At 34.3% G+C, this 22,356-nt stretch overlaps 1 protein-coding gene across 5 annotated transcripts in view; it reads left to right on the forward strand.

The window, feature by feature from the left end:
* The window catches only part of LOC145666365 (uncharacterized), a 28,198-nt gene extending 12,123 nt beyond the window's left edge, over positions 1-16,075 (forward strand). For 4 of the 5 annotated variants that reach the window (XM_081733533.1, XM_081733530.1, XM_081733531.1 and 1 more), the window contains exons 2-5: positions 1,367-1,578; positions 5,132-5,291; positions 8,016-8,118; positions 12,449-16,075. In XM_081733533.1, coding sequence (XP_081589659.1) covers positions 5,132-5,291; positions 8,016-8,118; positions 12,449-12,554 — 369 coding nt within the window. In that variant the 5' untranslated portion in view covers positions 1,367-1,578 and the 3' untranslated portion in view covers positions 12,555-16,075. The remainder of the gene's footprint in view (positions 1-1,366; positions 1,579-5,131; positions 5,292-8,015; positions 8,119-12,448) is intronic. The other variant, XM_081733534.1, reaches the window with a different exon arrangement.
* Positions 16,076-22,356: the final 6,281 nt, after the last annotated feature.

Here is a 22,356-nt window from a genome sequence, read left to right on the forward strand (position 1 = left end):
CCTGCATTTTGTTTCGTCAATAATTTTGAAAGAATTTAATTTTCACTCTGTTTTACTCATTATATAGTGTTCCGATTTAGTTCCTGCGGAGAAAGTGCTTCGTAATTCTTGCGATGCAACTATAGTCCTTAGAAGTTGGTCATCACCGATTTACACTAATGAGAAGGATTCCTTTAAAAAATAAATGTACCCGGTTTAATGTTTTCAGTTAATTATTATTGCTATTCACATTTTGAATACGGCTAGATTTTGCTGTGGCTTTCCTCAGAATACGGCGTGTTTTTAAAGTTTTTCATCAATTCTTAAAAGAATATGTAACGATAATATTAGATGTAGTGAATTTATTATAGACTAATATGTAGTGTGAACTACAACCTAAAAGACTTTCCATATTCAAATCGTAATGTTTTAATTGTGTGAAAAGGTTTTCACTACTTCCATTCTTAGAAAAGAAAAAGTCCGTTCCAGTCATCAAAATCAGTTTCAGAACCAGGGCTGGAATCTTGATGGAAGTAATTTCTAGTTTCATCCTCGTTAAACACAACGATCATTTTATTGTCAAATTGTTTGACTCAAAACTTTTGTACAATCTTAAAGGCATCATAAAGCAAAACAGTATAAGTGTATGTGGTTGGTGTCCTACAGATCCCTAGGTGGGCTTGGGCATTTACAACGGTCCGGGTTTCGATCCTTTATCTTTTGGTCGTCTCGTTTAGACTTTAACAACAGTTTGGATCGTTCACCAAAGCCGACCATATAGCCACTGGACAACACGGTTCAGAGTTCGGATCAGAACGTTCTGGGAAATCGACACAAAAGCTGATTCTAATTGTATTCTCAATGCCGATGCAATTTAATAATGTGAAAATTATTACGTTGCATAGGCATTAGTTGTTTATGCTGAAAGAAAAGTATATTAGGTTATTTCTTACAACTAGCAAATGTAAATTTATACCCTGATAATTATTTTGGTAAAGGATGCGCAAGATTTCCGTCGCAGACGCGACGCACACACATATATGCATACTCGTCTGTTTGCTGAAAGAAAAACTCTTACGAGTGCTTTTATACGAGGTTCATTTAAAAATTAAAATTTTCTTCATTAATATTCGATGAGCTGGACCATATGGTTACAACAGGGCCACAGTCACCTATAACTGTTTCATACATAGAGGTGTTGTACTCGAACTACGACTTTTAACCCCATCTCAATCTTTTCTTTGTATTTAAAAAGCTAAATTTTCAAAGATACCAGCACGACTGGCCGCAGTGACTCATTACAAATTTGCAAACGAATCATATGTTGCCGTCCGCAACGTGCAGACATCCGTAGTCGGTATTAATTGTGTAATTATTTCACTTACAGATATGAGACAGTCGATGTCTAAGATGATAAGTTACCAGCGATATCTTAAAACCCAAGTCGAGGCTATTTCCGAAGTCATGAATTTACAGGTGACGTCTAAGATGGATGATAAAGGAAACGATATATTGTGTTCTTTAAGCCTACCAGCTCAAAATGAACAATTGTAGAAGCTAGAGGAGAGTTTATCTGACGAAGAAGTGAAGAAGCAGCTGGTAAGTTTCTCTTCGGCTTTTTATGTTGTGTGTGTTTCGAGTACAGCTTACGTGCAGTCGAGAATCACACACTTGTATTTGCAAGATTTCAACAGCACTGAAAATTCGGGTAAAATGAAATTGATCGGAAAGAATTAAAGAAGCTTTCGTTTCTTTACTAGATAAAGTCGAGGAATTTTGGGGAATGTCTGTTCAAAGTTTAGTTAGTGAAAACTGCGTACATGACTTTTATTTCCCCTCCACAGTCTATCTATTCCTTGCTGTATGAACTTTTCTTTGAAGTTAGTTTATTATTTCTTTTCATGTACTTATTTCATCTCTCATATTTTCGTCTATTAAGATTAGTTTATTGTTTTTCAAGAATTAAGACATTCTCCTTCAGTGTGCAATATAATAGAGATTTCATAGTGTATTATTTTTTCTTTCAGCTGGTCCACCTGACGGTTCTATCGATTAGTTCTAAGTTTCAGATGTTATTTTTATTTATTTCTAGTTTTGCATTGAGAATTTATCACGTATGAAATGCATATAACGTGCTGTTGTCACTGGCGAACGCATGAAGGTGCTGCACAATCTGCGGCACGTCTCCTCCCTCACCTCCTCTCGAAAGTTTTACCCCCTCTCAAAAATGTTTTTAAAAAGTCGGACTTAGTAACTCGATATATACTCATAGAATTTCTGAATGTTGTCCAGAACCTTCGGGTCTGTTGTTGCATAATTTCTTCCGTATATAGTAAGTTGAGAACTTCATGATTTTAGGTTGTCGGCCTGTCTCTAGAATGGCATTACTTTCTTTTTGTGTATGTTTTATTATTAAACCTACTTTTCATATTTCTTATGAAATAGTATAAGGTATTATTTGAATGAAATAAAAACAGATTGGCAGCTATGTAAATGTTCGAGATTGGGCGAAAAATTTTGGTACTACGCAATCTAATTGGTACAAAAATTTCCACGATAGACAGTGACATTTAAGAAACTGTTCAGCAAAAATCATGAAAAGTCAGGATATTTTAAGATATTGGTGTCCTTAATTTAATACCAATGTTGGTTGGTTTAAATCAAGGTGGTTTAAACCGGTGTTTAAAAATCAATTGGCTGCGTTAATTGTAATCTAGGGTCCAGGGCTTGATTGTGGGGGTTGCAACATTTCTCCTGTGTGTGTAAACCGAATTGCGCCTCGGATGTCACTCTAAGCAGTAAGACCTGTCCTGTTCTGTCACAGAGAAGCTAGTTTGCTTTTAAATGTATTGATAAAAGTTCGGAAAAATTTGTATCTTAATCTGTAGCTTAACTAGAATCTTTAAGTTTTCTTGAACAGCATTAACATACTATTTTTTCTATTTTAAAATTCCAAAATAAATTATTTGTATGAATGTCTTATTTAGTGCACTGGTTATAATACTGTGAATTAGAAATGCAAAAAGCAGTCTTTTTTGGGATTGTTTTTTCATATATATATATAAAGCTTTTCTTAATTTTTAGATGGAAATCTTTTTGACTTTTATGTTTTCCTACTTATGTACCCCCTTTTGTACTGAATTCTACAATGAAAGAAGTGTCCTTACAACAGTTATTACTGTTGTAAGTTACGTTCAGTGTGTGGCTGTCTGTCTTTATTGGTTATTGTACTGATTTCACTGCTAAGCTGCAAGTGTAAGTTACGCAACCCAACATCTTACTAGGGACAAGTTGGTTACGTAATAACAATATCATGTTTCTGAAAGTTACACATCTTGACGTGTGTTGTGCAGGTTGCCTAAATTTACACCGACAGACAAGAAAAAATCATCATCTTAGTTCCAGAAACCCTTTATTGTGAGCTTCAGATACTTTATTAGAACGCAATATAAGTTCAATTGAGAAAATTAGTCATGAACAATCATGCTGTTTGATGTTAGTTTAATACTAGTAACAGGTCATCATTTAAAGAATTTATTCCGTCTTTCTCTATATCGTGTATTAGCGTTTTAAACCTTCCGCTGGAATTGTAACGACCTCAATAAATAATATGTATTTACACACAAGTATTCCGCATGACTTCCTACGTAAAATGTTTACAAAAAAAAGAAAAAAGAAAAAAAAACCACTAAATGTAGTTTCAGTTTATGCATAAATAATAAATAAGTTTGTTCCACTGAGTGTAACTACTATTTTCAGAACAATTATTGCTAATATTAATTTTTTTACTAATACATGACGGTCGTTAAATATTATTCTAATAGCTTTACAAACATTTCGTTCGAACTAGGAAACTTACTGCGTCTACTAATTTGCCCTTTTTCTTTTCTATCCATTGACCGGTTATCTTTGATTATTGAACATATAACAGTCTTCAGAATGCAGTTTTTTTTTCTTTCTTTATGATAGGAAACAAAAGGTGGGGCACACTGTTATTTCTTCGTAAAAGTTGAAATATTCATAAAAGCCCTAAATTTCCCAAGCCGTGCAATTTTTTTTTCATTAAAAAAAAAGCCGTTCTTTTCGAGTCCTTGCATCTCTAATGATAATCAAATTACTTTCTTGTAAAGCATTTGCTGATAAATAATCACACTAAGGCAGGAGTTTCTCGATACAAAAATTATATACCATCCAACTTTATACTTATCCTGATTCTTGAATATACTATCCGTATTGGGGTAGCGAGTAATGTGGGTGAAGCTTACATTCTGGTACTTCGCGGTAGGAAATCGGATTGTGATTAATGAACACACAATCTAGTGTAATGAACACACCAAACTGAACTAAGGACTGTTCACAAAAAGTTGTTTTTCAAGTGCATTACTTATTCCTATGCATCAGTTGAACATTTTCCGTTTAATCTTGTCTAATCCCGGAACAAGGCATACTTTCATAGCCCCAGTGTTGCATATGGACGTTAGGGCCAAACAAACTCATTTCTTCTAACCATATGTAATCTGAATAAATAAAGAATTTATTTAAACCAAAACGAATTTTAAAAAGGTGTAGCTTTTGCCAATCGTGTTTAGTACGCATATAGTTCCCTGTTCTTCCATTTTAGATATGTACATTTAGAAGTATAAATTCGTAGTTAGGATCCGAAAAGTAAATGACCTAAAAGTGGAAAGAGCTCTTAAGAAAACGTTAAAATAAAAAGAGATGTCCGAAAAATTGAGGAGGGCCTATAAAATATTCATTTACAATATGCTACCCAGTAACTGTTGCATGCAATAAATAAATAAAATGTTGTGATTCATTATAAACCTGTCTGTTCAGCGCCTAGCATTATCAATAAGTTGTGGTTAATTGTTGTCACATAAAGACGTTTGCGTCCTACGTGTTTTTGGTGGCAGTTAAGCAATTGTTAATTTATATGAAAATATTAGAAAAAGTGAACCTAAGAATGAAAGGGGGGGGGGGGAGACAGAGTGACGGGTTCTGACTCTCCTGCATGTGATTTGCATATATGCCTTCTTAAGATATGTAAAGGAAAGATGACGTGTCCGCTGCTTTAGGGCCTTACTGATAATTTCTAGATTATTACTTAAACTAAACTTCGTTAATGTATACATGTTTGTTTTTATTTTTTCAGATGGCTTACCTTGCTTTAGCAAAAGGAGGAACTTCTTCCAGAACTGCCTGCAACATGATGTCAAAGATTATCTGTGATGAGGTTGCTGCCTACTATAGTTACAAAGGTCAAAAAGGAAAGAGGGTGTTTCGAGAGTTACTAACGTGCAAAACTGTTATAGGTAAATACTGCACTATAGCCAAACTTCGTACTGTAGATTATGTCAATTTACTACTGTGCTTTAGTTGAATGTCATATATGTTTGACCGGAGACTTTTTACTACATTTCCCCTTATCAGTTTCTTTATATAGGATGTAGCAATATAAATTCTGGATTATTAAAGCAAAATTTAGCATCACTTTATTGGATAAATGACTGAAGAATGCAGATTTTGATTAACGTAGCAGTTCTTTGAGTTGGGTTCAGTTGAAGATAAGAGTCCTGTCGTAATGTAGTTGCCTCATGTGGAGATTAGGTAGGCCTCGTGTGGAGATTAGGCAGGTGGCACCTTGTTGAAACTATGCGTTCATTTTCGACAAGTTCCATTGGAAGGACGAATAACTTGTAGCCATATTCCTGTTCAGCGTCTTCTATCAGCTTTTCCTGAAGCAATCATTCCTTCAGGGAATCTATCCTAGAGAGGCTGAACTTCTGTGCGAAACAGTAGTCTGATAATAGGCTGAATTGATTTTCGCATTTTTATGTACGCGGCGGAGGGTTATCACTAGGAATACCGAGGGAGATTCTCGAATACACAAGGAGCTCCCTCGTAGATATGTAGATAACATACACGCCTTTCGCGCTGGAGCCCCGGGTTCAATTCCCGACTGTAGGTTCGCGTCTCATGGCCTCGATGCTGAACGAGACGACAAACTAAAATCAAAAGTAAATCGAACCCTCGGCGTAACTTTTGTTAAAAATTATAACAAAATATTATCAGTCAGTTGTTGTACATTTTGAGTTATTTGTTATGGTTATCCAGACAGTTTACTACAGTAGTGTGAAAAATTACTTCATAAATAGCTTAGATGATCATTTTTGAGATCAGTTGGATCTGGCAACTTAGGATATATTTTATACAAAATGCGTCAGTTATGTGTATTGTTACACTCGTTCATATCATGGTACCGTAGTTAACAAAATACACCACCTTCCTCTAAAGCAATTGAAATAAATCTTACATATTTTATGTCCGAAAGAACATACAAGCTAATGGGTTAAGAACATTAAAATAACTCCTTTACTTTTGTATAAAGATGCTAGCTGAAGTGCCTGGCATTGCAGAGGAGGAATAAGTTTATAGAAAATTGCTCGCCCTACGGCCTCGCAGCTCAAAAACACGCGAGTAAACCGAATTTCGGTTCAAATTCCTTGGAACTTCACCTCTAGTCTCCCTCGTTTGCTCAGCGTAAGTTTTTGCACTTCATAACCCTGCAATCATGCCAAATTTTAACTGTCTTCAATTTCTGAAAAACAAACCGGTAAAATTCGGAAGAGAAAAGCACGCGAAAGCCGTAACAATAACATTTGTCCCATCGTTTGGAGGTTTACCTAATCATCCATACTTTTTTTGGCAATATGATCTCGTATTTCATAGCTCTAATAATACTGGGTTTCAACTATATTTTCCAATTTCAAGACAATAACCACTTCAGAAACCTCATACCAAATTTCAATTCCTAATCCCCTAGACTCACATGTTTGTTCGGCCTGCGGCCTCGCATCTCGTAAACCTGGATTCATGCCTAATTTCAATTCCAGAAGAGAAAAGCATGCGATAGCCGTAACAACATTTTCCCATTTTTCCCCTCACCGTTTTTTTTTTTTTTTTTTCCTCCTACGTTTGGATAAGCCTGCAATCATACTGAACTTGATTTATTCAAATTTTAAGACAGTAGGCACTTAAGATTTATTAATAAATGTTACGGGATTCAATTCCCAGTGCGACTCGTATGGCTTGGATTCCACGTTAAGTTGTAAATCCACGTCTTACATAGGTTCGCTGCTGAAATAGACGCTAAACTCTATTATTATTATTATTATTATTATTATTATTATTATTATTATTATTACTCTGTAAAATTCAGAGTTAGCTGATTACGGGAAACTTTTATTTAATCCATATTGTTCATGATTTTGCATTAGAATTACACTTTTTCGTACATGACATCTGTTAATTGTATTTAGTGTGATAATACGATTTTATGTTTTAACCTCACCCATTCCCAGTTGTAAAAATATAAGTGAGTCACTGAACCGTTGAAATGAACCGATTCATTTTAGTGAGCGAACTACTGAGCGACGAATCTGAGAGGTGAATGGTTTTGCCCATCACTAATATGACATAGTACGTAAGATAACTTGGTATTCCTAGGGTTGACTTACCCTTCTAGTTGAATCTTGGAATAACTCTAAAACGAGTGGGGGGAAACTTTTGTGTCTACTTCTTTTTCCCGGACTGGTGTGCATTCATGCAGATAAGGTTAGGTCTAATCTATAGAGCCTTCAAAATTATCTTACTGGCAGCATTTATATAGCTTGCCACTGTTGGTAATATGTTGAGCTGTGAGAACAACCTTACTTCTACGCCAATTTCTTTATGTTCAGTTATCTTTTATAATGGTGTTGACCCGCTCACTAAAATTACCAAATTGAACAACATTGGTTTTCTGTACTGCTGGGTTCGGACCAGTGGCAAAGATCTTAACTCTGAATCATGTTCCAGGTACGGCTTAGAACGGGCCATTGACTTATCTTCGTTCGAATTTTTTGAATCGCTGTTTACGGCAGTGAATGAATCTTAATTTTTGTCTGGAAACATTATAACTGTACTAGTAAGTTAAACGTAATTTGTACGTAATGCTTAAGTCATTCCTATAAACGAACTTAGTCTCTGTATTTCAGATACTATGAGACGCGTTCATAACCAGGAAGATCTAACGGATAATAAAATTGCAGAGATGATCGGGCATTGGTTAGCCAGAGCAAAATTTAGGATAGAGAAAAGGTAAATACAGAAATTTTCAGAAGTAACTGAGAAACACTTATTGTACAGTTAAGTTTTTGAAGGAACATTGTTATTCATATTAGTTTTTCTTATTTAAAAACGTAGCTAAACATACATTTTAGTTCAATGTTGAAATTGAGCAACTTCCGATTGTCTGTACACTGATGTGGAATTTTCATTCTAAAAAAATATATGTATAAGTTTTGTTTATGGAAAAATCAGTTATCTCAATTTAGACATTGAACCATTTCTTTAGTAGTGAGCTGTTCATTATCGGATACGGAGGTAGTCTACTCTCCATTTCAGCGTTATAGACCCCTGGGTTCAAACAACTATATCTTCGAGCCCAGTTAAAGTAGAGACATGAAATATGCACCATTTTACTCACTGAAGTGTTTACTTTAACAGGTTATTTGCTTGCAATTCTCTGCTTAATACTTTAGGTTATAAAATAAAAAATGTATTTAAAAACGTAATTTTTTTTTGCAATAAATTGGTTTCCTTGAAGTTTAAAGAAAAATATCTCAGTTATTTTTTGCAATACAGGAATGAAATTTTTACTGAATATGAACGAAAGTATACTAAACAAAAGTGCAGTAGTATTTTTAAAATTAATTTTATAGTTAATGTACAATAAGTTATTTTGTTACATGTACCGATCTCTGCCCGTAACTCGTATTAGTGAAGAACGGAAAGCACTGAAGTACGCTCCATTGAATGGCAATATTAACAACGTATACAGTTTTAGTTCAGATACAGACAAAAGGTCCGAAATTACAATATGACAATAGTCATATTTTTTACGATCAGTTACCACTCAGCTGTTGCGACGTTGCCGCATGGAACTTCATGAGTCAGCGTTGCGCGAAGCGCGGGAAGCAGAAATTGTGGCTGTGTTTGTTCTCGTGTGGTTTCTTTTTTATCTTTGTGTGTTTTTTGGTTAGGTTGTAATATAAACAATGAAAAAGCATCATTTTCGAAGTTTCGAGAAACAGTTTATAATAAATGCAAGATCATTTTTTGATTAGGAGAAACAAAACAATGCTCCACAATTTTCGTTCTCCCAATCCGTCAAAAGAACTGCCGAATGCTTAAAGGTGTCTGAAAAAACTGTGAAGCGTGTTTCAAGTGAGTTTCGCAATAATAGTGTCCTAGAATCTCGGGAAAAAAAACAGGTTCCCCGTCAAACAAGTTGGTTATAAATGAATTCCTTCAAGGGTGTATTCGCCGGAAGCTCCACGAATTTTATGTGCGAAAAGAGTATCCAACGGTAAAAAAAACTCTTGGAACAGATAACAGGACTTTACTGATGCTCCAGAAATGAGTGAAACTTCGTTATGGCGTGTGTTGCGAAAACTGGGATTTCGGTATAAAAAGTTTAACAAGAAACCAGTTCTAATGGAAAGTGATAAGATTGCTGGGCAAAGGCATCAGTTTCTACGGCTGTTGAAATTTTACAGACGTAATAATTTTAGTCTTTTACACCGATGAGCCTTGGTGCGGTGCGAACCATTCTGACAAGTTTGGATGGCAAGAGCAAATTCTGCCAGAAGAAGACACACCAGTGTATGACTACTACCGGAGTGCTGTTCAACAGGTTTCGAGTTGGAGAGGGGCATTCGTACTCCTTCCGGTGCTGGGAAGAGAAAAATTATGCTGCATATTGGCAACGAGGAGGGATTTCTTAATGGAGCCGAAGTGTGTTTTGTTGGAAAAAAGAGAACTCAGGATTACCATTCCGAGATGAACGCCAAGCACTATACGCTGGTGAAGTAAACGTAATTTCCGCTTCCTGTTCAGCTAGCTGGTTACAAACAAACCAGCTTTAAGCGGGTTATATGAAGAAGCTTACACGGTACTCGCCTATGAAAATGATTTGTTTCGTTTTCGGGTATAACCATAACAGTTTAAGAGGTGCATTCATTTTTTTGTTTTTGTTTGTTTGTTTTCCCAAGAATGAAATTAGAAATATTGTACTATATAACATATTAAAGAGAAACAAAAACAAAGCCATATTGTACAACAAGCGATATAATGATTAATTACTTATTGGGCAACAGATATATCTCAATCTTTTTGAAGAACACTTTCTCTCCTTGCATATTCTGCCAGAAAGAAATTAAAATACACATATATATATTTTTTTTTAGCAAAGCTCCCTTGTTCTATCTTTTTTTGTTCGTTTGTTTGTGACATTTTTAGGCTAATTTCGCTGTTTAATATATATTAATACTCAGAACACTGTAAAATCGTTTCTTAGTAAACTGATAATTGAATCACAGGAAGTTTCCAGTATCTTTGAGTTTTTAAAAGATCGTCTTATTTTAGCTTTCTGTTTTTATTTGTGTACTTGTAGTTTCTTTTTAATATATTTTAGCTCCTAAAAAAATTTAGTACAGAAGTCCTTAGTGCAAAGGCGGGTGGAAGGTGGTAAAATAAAAATAATCGAAATTAAACCGTATCAGTGTCGTATCCTTAGTTTTCGGTGTTGCTGAAATTAATAGTGACGCTTAAGTCCAAATTCAAGGTCAATATAAGTGTCGAATAAATAGGTTTCTGGGTCGTTAAAATATAGGGACTTTCTGGATAAATTTTAAGTTCATTTTCAGTCTTTATTGGTATAACAGTTGAGACGGGGTGAAAAATGTCTAAATTAATCGAGATTAGTGTCGAATCCATTAGTTCTGGGTCGCTAAGCTGATTAGCTATGATATTTAAAGCAAAGTTAAGCATCCATTTTTATATACGGATGTATTTTTAGATTTACTTACACATCTTGAGTCGAAAGAAGATTCAAGGTTTTTCATTTCATATTTCATAGGTGACGAGACTTCATAATGTAAATCAGGTTACTGAATAAATTTCAGACTAAATGATTTATTGCGTTGTGTAGGAATTTTTATTGCGCAAGTCTTGTAACTTCATAATAAAATACGTTTTTTTATTATTCATTATTCTAGTTGATCACGGAAAAATATATGTATCATCGTTTTCTTTCTTTTTTGTCGTTTTTCCACCAATATGGGAAAGACTGAGTAGGTAATTAGATTACATATTCTGGAAAACTGGGAAAAGTCAAGGAACTCTTCCCGTAATTCTTGTCGCCAGCTTGTGAACGTTTGCCTTGGAGACACGAAATCTTTAAGGGCAGGAAAGCCTCTACTGGAATAAAAAGAAAATGAGCAAGAGTTTCATTCATGACTTGCTCATTCTAGCTTTTTTTCTGCCATATTGATCTAGGAGACTGCCACTCTACTCATTTGGTTTTGTGATCGTGCCGGTACAGGAAACTTGGTAAGTTCCGTCACTTGTAATGATATTCTTTTAAAAATCTGGATTTTCATTACGCTTTTTTTAATGGCGTGAGATTTTTTTCGGTACAACAGCTCAGATTTTTCTCATCTCCAGTTCGTTGGTAAAAGTATGATACCGTCATTTTGTGGTTGAAGTTAAGCTCGTCTGCTATTACGCAAAAAGATTTTAGAGTGTTTCACATTTACATCATGCGTGTACGTTGCATGCATTTTAGACAGGACCTTAGTTCCCACTGTTCCCCACCATCAAAAAAGTGCCTGGAACCTCTCAACATCTGCGATCGCGACCAAGCGGCATCGCCGTAGGTTTGTTTTGCCTTTTGTACAGTTTCGGTTACGTTGTATCAAAGTTCGACACAAAACTTGATAAAATACTGTTGCTCGTAACTTCTTTCTCACATTTTCATGACGGTGTACAACTTAGGTCACAACGTTGAACCTTCATTTCACCTCTACACCAAAATATTAACACTGACACATGACGCGTACGTACTGTGGTAAGTCATACGCGCAGTGTTACCAATTTGTGACTTTAGAATCACCTCACAACTTTTTTTACACACCTGGTAGAAAATACAGTGAACTCCCTATTATTCGCGGGCCGATTATCTACGGTATTAAATGAAAATTACAACGGTAGAATAAGATATGCAATAACGCCTATAACAGAACGTTACACCGAAACATGTAACACCATAAATAAAGGAAATGTAGGGAAGTGGAAGCACGCATATGGAAAGAAAATTCATTAAGTCATAATTGCATGTGAAGGACCACTGCTGTAAGTGAATATCACTGTAAAGATTATTTATGTCCGTCCTTTTTGGTGTGTTTTGTTGATTATCTGTGGTTACTATGCCGGCCAATTCTGTGGATAATCGGGAGTATTAAAAATAACTTCAAATAAGTATTTGAGATGTAAATGTACGCTAGCCTAATTCCTTATTACCCTTCTGTGTTTGAAGAAATGTTTTTGTCAGTATTAAGCCTAATTTCGTAATCTCTTTTTTTCTTAGGACAAAAACAAGTAGTCCATCCGGCGATGAGGGCATTGTCCCGCAACATGATGTCTCTCAAACAGGCGTGTCTGAAGAAAGCGCAACATTGGGGTCGGCGAAATAGTAAATCATGTTCTAGTTTGTTGCGGGCCGTTTTCCCCAACATTGCTTGTACCTTGTAACATTGTAACATTTCTTGTACACTCATGTCCAAAATGGTTGTCGCATATCTGTAACTATCTTCTTGTAAGAATATAATTTGATAATGATTTTGCAGTGTAGTTTTAATACTGATACTATGCGTATAATCGGGAAATGTATATTTGTGGTAAATTTCATAGGAAAAGAATTATAAATACGAAAATTAGAGAGAATAAAACAAAATGTTACTAAATGGACAAGGAAGTTTTATTTTCGTTTTATTGTTATTTACTGCTCTTTTGACATGAAATTTGCTGCATACAGGTCTTTACCGATTAAATACATACTAACATTATAAGAAGTACCGGGAGAATTCGTTATCAAATTATATTCCTACAACATATTTATAGACATGCGACAATAATTTTGGACATGAGTGTACCTTGTACTCAAGACTGAATGCGTCTTTATTCCAAAGTCTCAGTTTGTTTTCTATTTTCATTATTGTAGTTGTAGATTATTTCGGTGTTGGTTGTATGTTGTGTTAGGTTGATATGTCGTGATGTCTTAAATGTTACCAAACTGTTAATAATGTAACTATTGTATTAGTTACAAGAGATGGAAAGTAAATTGTGAAAGTAAACGTACATACAGGGTGGCTCAAAAGTAGGTATACAGTACCGTACTGATCAGCTCATTGAATTTTATATCATTTCTTAATGTTATTGCTTAGTTTATTATTTGTTCTTAAAGCCTTTTGCTTATACCTTAATCTCGGAACAGTCGAAGCAAATAAACCCACAAGCTAGAATGTTAAACTTGATCAATGCGGGGTTGTATACCTACTTTAGGGCTACCCTGTATATCGGGTATCAAAAATTCAACCGACGAACTTCGAGAAGTGATTCCTCACATCAAAATAAGGGAAAATATTTATATGAATTCGTGGTCAAAAGTCCATAGTTTCGGTGCTATAGGATGCGGAAATATGAAAAGTTTAAGGGTTCATAGCCGCACTACTATAGGACCAATCTTAGTCGGGTCAAGACATCACTTAGAAACTAGTATGCACTCTATTCAAATATCCATGTTTCAGAATCATGCGGTAAAGGCGCAACGAATTGTACAGAGGAACTTGAGGTATTTCATGACTTCTCTTTTAAGTTAAAATATGTTGTGTGGTTGCATAACTTCTGAAAAATATTTTTAGCGTATGTTGTGTGTGGTTGCATAACTTCCGAAAAATATTTGTTGCTGCATGAAAGGGAAAAATGAAATTAGTGATTTTCGATTACTAATAGTAAAATGAAATGATTTTTAAATGTCATCCATATGACTATTGCCATTAATGCTTAATTAGTACTTAAAAGTATCTCCTCGTACTCCAACTTCCTCTATACAATTCGTTGCGCAAGTACCGCAAATATTTGGATATTTGAATAGGGCGCATACGGTTTTATAAGTGATGATCCGACTACGTTCGGTCTCATAATAGTGGAGCTATTTGCCCTTAAAAGTTCGTTTTTTCACGTTTTTGGCAGCCTATAGCTCTGAAACTATGGACTTTTGACTTTTTTTTTTTTTTTTTTTTAATGTGAGGTATGACTTCCCCAAGTTTGTCCCTTGAATTTTTTGACACCTGAAATATTACCGAGATAAACTTCCACTTGTGAATAAAATTCTAAACCTGCTAAAAATGAAGTCAAATCTGTTAATATAATATCTTAATTGATAGCATGATATTTCTTATCTCAATTCCGGTGCATTTCAATTCTCACGAAGAATCTTTCGTCAGAATTTGTTTTGTAAGACGTTCGAAATGCGATGAAAACAGTTACCATCAAGTCGTGCGTGGAAGTAAAAGGATCACACATAGATTGCTCAGGGAGCCTCATATGCAGAACCAGGGATACAAGCATGCTCTTCGAAATCTAATAGACTGCAGATTGATGCAAAAGCAGGGAAGTGTAGATACAATAAAAAATAGAAATTGGGAAATAAGTATCAAAGAAATAATATTTAAGGTGAGTGGTACGGAAATTGAGATTTTTAATAATATACGGGATGTTAACTATACCGACAAACTGTAGGAGGTGATTCCTTACATCAAAATAAGAGAAAAAGTTCATATGGATCTGTGGGTAAAAGTGCTTATTTTCAAAGCTAGGGCTGTCCAGAATTGCGAAAAAGCCAAATTTCAAAAGGCGTTATTTCGAATTCGAGAAACTGTGGACGGTGATCCTTATTAGCGTAAAGGAAGTCACGCATACGGAATCCAAAAATGCATCTTTCATTAATGTTCAATGGGTGTACAGAGTATTCCATACAGGGTGAAATTCCCAGACATGTCATCAGTCTAAATTTGAGATATGCTCTTTGATTCGTCCAAAGTAGGCAAACGATAAGTCTTGATAGCAGCAAACATGAAATCCTTTGGCGCGATATCGGAACTGTTAATGATCTTCAGCAACACGGTCTCTCGTACTCGGTCAAACGAATGCTGCAAGGTTTTCTTTCACGCTTAAAAATGAAGAAAACGTGAAATATACCGTGGCGAAATACATCGCATCACACGTTAATCCGAACACAAGAAAACATTGGGCTGCCGGTTCCTAACACTTCCGACTTCCCTCCGGAGCATTGGATGTCCATTGTTGTTAAGGCTTACCTCTTGCCTACTTTGTACCCTCCTTGAAATCAGGGTATATCTGGAAACTATAGAGAGCATATCTGAGAATTACACCCTGTAGGAAATACCCTGTATACCTATTGAAAATTGACAAAATATGCACTTTTGGGTTGTGTATGTGTGGTTTCCTTTACGCCAATAAGGACCACCATCCACAGTTTCTGGAATTCGAAATAGGGTCTCTTGAAATTTACCTTTTTCGCGATTTTGGACAACCCTAGCTCTGAAACTACACTCTTTTCTCCATAGGTCCATATGAACTTTTCCTATTTTGATGTGAGGAATCAGCTCTTACAGTTTGTCGGTACAGTTCATTACCAAAAATATATATTTGTGAAGAGTTATGATGCTGAAAAAAATAGTGGAAGTAAATGTGTTTTCTCTACTTGAAATGATTACAAGGAAACAAGCCTTAGAAACACGTTAAGCGTACTGCAAAATGTAGCGCTGTTGCATGTATATTGTTTGAAACAAAATTTTAAATACCAGGGCTATTAAGAATTATCCTGGCTAATGCTGTCATGTTCTAATCATACAACATTATTGTCGAAAGGTTTATAAGGAAAATAATTGTAAAGGTACACAAGTGTTTTTGATAGTTTTTTTTTCTCACTGTTACAACTATTACGTACGAATATGAAAGAATATTTCATAGTCATATCAATAACTATATCATAATCTTAACTACGTATCAAAATATATTTTTGTTTGTCAAACTGATAGTTTTGTTGTTCACAAAATAAATATGAGGTGATGGTTATACCTTTTTTTCGTTTTTTATTGTTCTAGTCATCTGAATAAAGGTTATTTTCAAATTGAAATATTCGTTGTCTGCTTATTGAATGAATATTAGACCATAACACACTAATGTAAGATTAATTAAATATTTTCTCTCATAATTTAGCGAGATGGCTTTATAACAGGATTGTCCTTGCAGGAACTGAGGGCTTCTGATCAAAAATTGCAATTGTCAGTAGAAATATACAAATTTAGATTTAAATTTCGTTGCGAATACTAACCGAAATGGTACTGCTATTTATTATAATTTACTTTTTTTTTTATTATTTTCGAATATCCTAAAATTAGGAATTCGTAGGAAACGAGGATAATCATTGCAGTTCATATGATGAATTGGTTGTAGGGAAACAAGGTAAATTTTCGCATTAAATTCAAGTTTTTTTTAGCTTAATTGTAATTGTTGTTTCGGAACTTAATTAAACTTTTTGTTTTTGTTATTATGGCCTGAGTTCGTAATATTTTTAACCCGTCCGGATTTTCTGATTGGGTGGAATAGGTAACGTGATTACAAACTGATCAAAATTATCACAGGAGTGTATTATAAAATGGTGGCATCCATCCAAGATCTTGTTACTATAATTACCGATGTCTTTCTAATTATTATAAATTCCCTAAAAAGGCAACATAATATATTTTTTTCTAATGAACACCCATTTATCCAGTTCACAAGAAAGCAAAACAATACATTCTACTTCGTCAATAATTATTTTATTAGTACTCGATAAAAAAAAAGTGGACAGTCCATATATTTTGAATTCATTTCTGAATTATTTCCTCAGTTCTTTATTTCGTTCATTTGTTCGCGTCAGTTTGTAATATCAAGCATTTTACTACTTTAATAAAATCTTCAACATTACTAACAATAAAAAAGTATTTTTAATGTCAATATCGAAAAACAATACTGTAAATTATAATTTTACTTATTTGGTAATATGAAAATAGTCCTGTTTTGTATATTTGCAACGGAAATAGGAACCAAAATTCACTAAAATAAAAAAAAACTATATATTTAAAAAACTAAAGTATAAAAAGTTGATATTTATTTTTTAATTTTGAGTTTCTAGAAGGTACTTTTTTTCACTAATGTATAAGAATTGCCCAAAAGAAAAGGCTCCAACTAGAGCCTTATTTACAGTGTCTGTGTGTGTGTGTGCAATATGCGAAGTATAGTTAACGTTGAACATGATACCTATACATAATTTCCATTAATATTGATCCCAGTGCATAAGTGAATGAATTGTTTCAGTGTACAAACACTGGGGTTACGAAGCCAGTTTCTCACAGGTGACTGTTTTAAGGAGCCGAAGAGGTGGAAATCACATGGGAAGATGCACTTTTTCTGCACGAAGAAATTGGATTACAGCTCCTTGCTCTGATCAGGAGGAATTTGCTGCACTCCTCCATGCGGCAAAACAACTTTCTTCTACTGAATAAACAAGGTCTAAGCTGCTCGGTACAACTGCAAACTGGCACACCGCACCATCTACCTGCGATCATATGTACCCTCTGTGATTCAGTACAATGCTGGTACAGTGAAAATGTCCTTTTCATTTGAGCATGCCTTACAAGTTTTTATCAGATGTAAATTAGTTAGCGTTAGGTACCAGTTTACTTAATTTTGAAGTGTTTTATAATGTAAAAAGATAGGATTATGTTAAATTAATTTCAGATGTGAATTTATGCAACGAAAATCTTTGATTCATTTTTCAAACAGTATTTGATATGTTTTTGATTGGTTATTGTAAGTAGCCTCAGAACACATTAAATATCCGCTAAGATTTTTTTAACTGAGAAATATTTTAAATACTGTATATTTTAATTCCCTTGGTAATATTTGATCGTCATCATAATAACAAACCTACATGTTTGAAATATGTTTTTCCTCAAAACGGAAGTAGATGCCTACTGAAGAAATTTTCCTACCTATAAGTTAAAATACTAGCATTTATTTTTACAAATTTGTGATGCTAGAAGTTTCCGTGTGTTTTAAACCGGTTCCAAAATACATAAACTTCTGCCACGCCATCAATTTATAAAAATGAAATCCAGATATTTTAACTCACAAGAGTTGGAAAACTGCTCAGTATGCATTTCCTTCAGTTTTGAAGAAATGTATTTCAAACTGTAGGTGTTATCGTGATAATGACAAAAAAAATTTCTGAAAGAATTTTATATATTTCTCTGCGAAAACCAGAAAATGTTAGAAAATATTTTAAGTACGTTCTGAAACTACATATATCAAATCAAAAGCATATCAATTGCTAATTGAAAAATGAATCGTAAATATTTTCTTTCTTACCATAAATTCATACCTGAAACTAGTTTCATATTTTCTAAACATTTTCTACTGTTACAAAACAGCAAGAAAACTAATTTGAAAACGTTTTTGATATGTCTACCTTATATTCTTTGAATATCTTGTCATGTAGAGAAAATATTCTTTGAATATTTTGTCATGTAGAGAAAATTTTCTTTGAATATTTTGTCATGTAGAGAAAATATTCTCTACATGTTTTCTGTCATGTAGAGAAAATATTCTCTACATGTTTTCTGTCATGTACAGAAAATATTCTCTACATGTTTTCTGTCATGTAGAGAAAATATTCTCTACATGTTTTCTGTCATGTAGAGAAAATATTCTCTACATGTTTTCTGTCATGTAGAGAAAATATTCTCTACATGTTTTCTGTCATGTAGAGAAAATATTCTCTACATGTTTTCTGTCATGTAGAGAAAATATTCTCTACATGTTTTCTGTCATGTAGAGAAAATATTCTCTACATGTTTTCTGTCATGTAGAGAAAATATTCTCTACATGTTTTCTGTCATGTAGAGAAAATATTCTCTACATATTTTCTGTCATGTAGAGAAAATATTCTCTACATGTTTTCTGTCATGTAGAGAAAATATTCTCTACATATTTTCTGTCATATAAAGAAAATATTTTGTCATAAACAGGAAAATATTGTCTAAATACTTTTTTTATGTACAGAAAACATTTTTCGTCATGTATGAAAATATTTTAAAATTATTTTACAGAATACTAATCTTTGTTAAAAATGATTTAAAAATCTTTATAAAATATTTCGACTAATGTACCCAATACATTGTAAAAATATTTTTAAAAAAATTCTTCATTCTTGACAAATTATTTTCTGTGTTATTGGTAAATAATTTTCAAATATTCCATGCGAAATATTTTTAAAAACATTCCGTTAACATTGTATAAAACGTTTTAAATACATTTTCAATAATGTTTGGAAATCGTACAGAAAACATTTTTTGGAAAACTTTTCTAACGGCGTATAAAATATTTCTACAACGTTTTTGAGTTTATTGCGAGAATATTTTCAGTATTATTTGGAAAATGTTTCCAACATCATATGGAATATATTTCCTTAAGGGAAGTAGGATACATTTTCTGAAGGAAAATGATGGCACGTTTTAAAAACGTTTTGAAAATATTTCATTGCTGTGTGGGTCAGAATTTCTGGACAGACATTGTATATAAATACAGATAAGAGAGAGAGAAAGAAAGAGAGGGAGAGAGAGAGAGAGAGAGAGAGAGAGAGAAAGCGACCAAAGCCTCACAGTTTCCATATGTAAAAACATTGCAGAGTATTAAACTGAAACTCCATGGTAAGAAGTTCCTTACTAAAGCACAATTTTGTCTCTTAAGGAGACTTGTGGTGATCGTGAACATTGTCTGGATAGGTTTCTGTCTGGGACCACAATCTGATTCTGGATATCCTTTGTTTATACTCTTTACGCCTCTGACTATATTTCAAGAAAGTAAATCTCATGCTGTAACGAGAATATTCAAAAGTAACCTCCGTATGACAAATAGTTGGAGATGAATACACTGCAGACACTTATTTATTAATATTACATGATTTTCTTAATTTGTATTTAATATAGACATATAAGATACCGATGTTCTGTTAATACGAACCACATCTCAAATATTGTATTTTAAAGATAATAATTACTGGTGCTCGAAATGATTGTAGAAAAATATATACAATTGATTGAGGGGCCACGGTGGCTCAGTGGTAGAGCGTTCACCTCTGGTGCTTGGGGTCCCGGGTTCGATCGCAGCCCCCGCCAAGTGAACTTTGTGGTGGACAAATATCGTGTGCGTGGGTTTACTCGGGGTTCTCCCGTTTCCTCCCACTTTCTTCATTCCACCATTTCATTCCTTACTCATTATCAATTCATTCAATGACAATGACATTCAAATGCATCGCAAATATTGTTTTTCGACTTTTGTGTTTTTTATTCTACTGTTGATGCGTGCGCTATGTTCATGCATAGAGATATAGGCGAGAAAACCAGCATGTACTCACATGTATACATAGTTTCGTAATACAGTACTATATCATTATGTATGCCAATGAATATTACTTTTTTCTACACTTAAAAAAATTCAAATTGTCTTATTATACTTAAAAGAGAAAAACACATATTCACAATTTTTCCCGATTGGGAGGGTTGGGGCTCGAACTTGGTATCTTTGGTTTAGGGTTTAAAAAGATACTCGAAGTTTTGCTTAGAAACTTTTAGACACAAACAGGGATAATCAATGCGCTCATTCGTTTTGGAATAAGGTGCACTAGGTGTTTAAACGACTCTTATGAAAAGCAGTTTAGTGCGAGAAAAAGTCAAAAAAGAACATGTGAATAAAGGGTAGCATTCAGGAAAGAGATTTAGGCTCTGTTGAAAACTCTTTCATGGATGTCAATCACAGTTGTTCGAGAATCCATATTAAAAAAACTATATATATTTTGTTTGGTCGTTTCTGATTTCTATACAGGAATAAATGCCATTACTGTTTTTTTTTTTTTTACTTGAGAATACGACTTTGTGACTACATTACAGAGCCGCCCCTTCAGACACGTGTTTCCTATGGCAAATGAGCACACGTTAGCCATGTAACCAAAAGGAAGGTTAAGCTGAAAAATCCACTTTATAAAATAAGTCATTCAATGGTGGTGTTTGTTTGCAGGACTTCCTAGCATTATAGCTCTGTGACTTATTTATGAAAATGAAAAGAAATCTTTCAGTTTTACGTCAAACGATTATGTCAGTTAAACTATAGAAGGTGATGATGAAAAAGGAATGAAACCGTGAAGTGAAAAAAGTGGGAAGAAACGGGGGAATCCACGCAAACAGTGTTTGTCGACCAAAGGCTAAAGAGGAAGGTGATGAGAAATGAATGAAATGTAGAAATAAATAAAGTAGGAGGAAACGGGAGAACTCACGCATACGGTATTTGTCCAACAAGCGCTAAAGAAGAAGAAGATGAGAAATGAATGAAAAGCTGAAATGAATAAAGTAGGAGGAAACAGGAGAATCCAAGCATACGGTGTTTGTCCACCAAAGACTAAAGAAGAAGGTGATAAAAATGAATTTAATGTTGAAGTGAATAAAGTAGAAGGAAACGGCAGAACCCACGCATACTGTGTTTGTCCACCAAAGACTAAAGAAGAAGATGATGAGAAATGAATGAAAATCTGAAATGAATAAACTAGGAGGAAACGGGAGAACCCAAGCATACGGTGTTTGTCCACCAAATGCTAAAGAAGAAGGTGATGAGAAATGAATGACATGTTGAAGTTCATAAAGTAGGAGGAAACAGGAGAACCCACGCAAATGGTGTTTGTCCACCAAAGGCTAAAAAAGAAGGTGATGAGAAATGAATGAAAATCTGAAATGAACAAACTAGGAGGAAACGGGAGAACCCAAGTATACGGTGTTTGTACACCAAATAATAAAGAAGAAGGTGATGAGAAATGAATGACATGTTGAAGTATATAAAGTAGGAGGAAACAGGAGAACCCACGCATATGGTGTTTGTCCACCAAATACTAAAGAAGAAGGTGATGAGAAATGAATGACATGTTGAAGTGCATAAAGTAGGAGGAAACAGGAGAACCCACGCATATGGTGTTTGTCCACCAAAGGCTAAAAAAGAAGGTGATGAGAAATGAATGAAAATCTGAAATGAATAAACTAGGAGGAAACGGGAGAACACAAGCATACGGTGTTTGTCCACCAAATACTAAAGAAGAAGGTGATGAGAAATGAATGACATGTTGAAGTATTTAAAGTAGGAGGAAACAGGAGAACCCACGCATATGGTGTTTGTCCACCAAAGACTAAAGAAGAAGGTGATGTGAAATGAATGAAAATCTGAAATGAATAAACTAGGAGGAAACGGGAGAACCCAAGCATACGGTGTTTGTCCACCAAATACTAAAGAAGAAGGTGATGAGAAATGAATGACATGTTGAAGTGC

The sequence above is a fragment of the Thermobia domestica genome, chromosome 12 (assembly GCF_964235325.1).
Source record: "Thermobia domestica chromosome 12, izTheDome1.hap1.1, whole genome shotgun sequence".
Taxonomy (NCBI): domain Eukaryota; kingdom Metazoa; phylum Arthropoda; class Insecta; order Zygentoma; family Lepismatidae; genus Thermobia; species Thermobia domestica.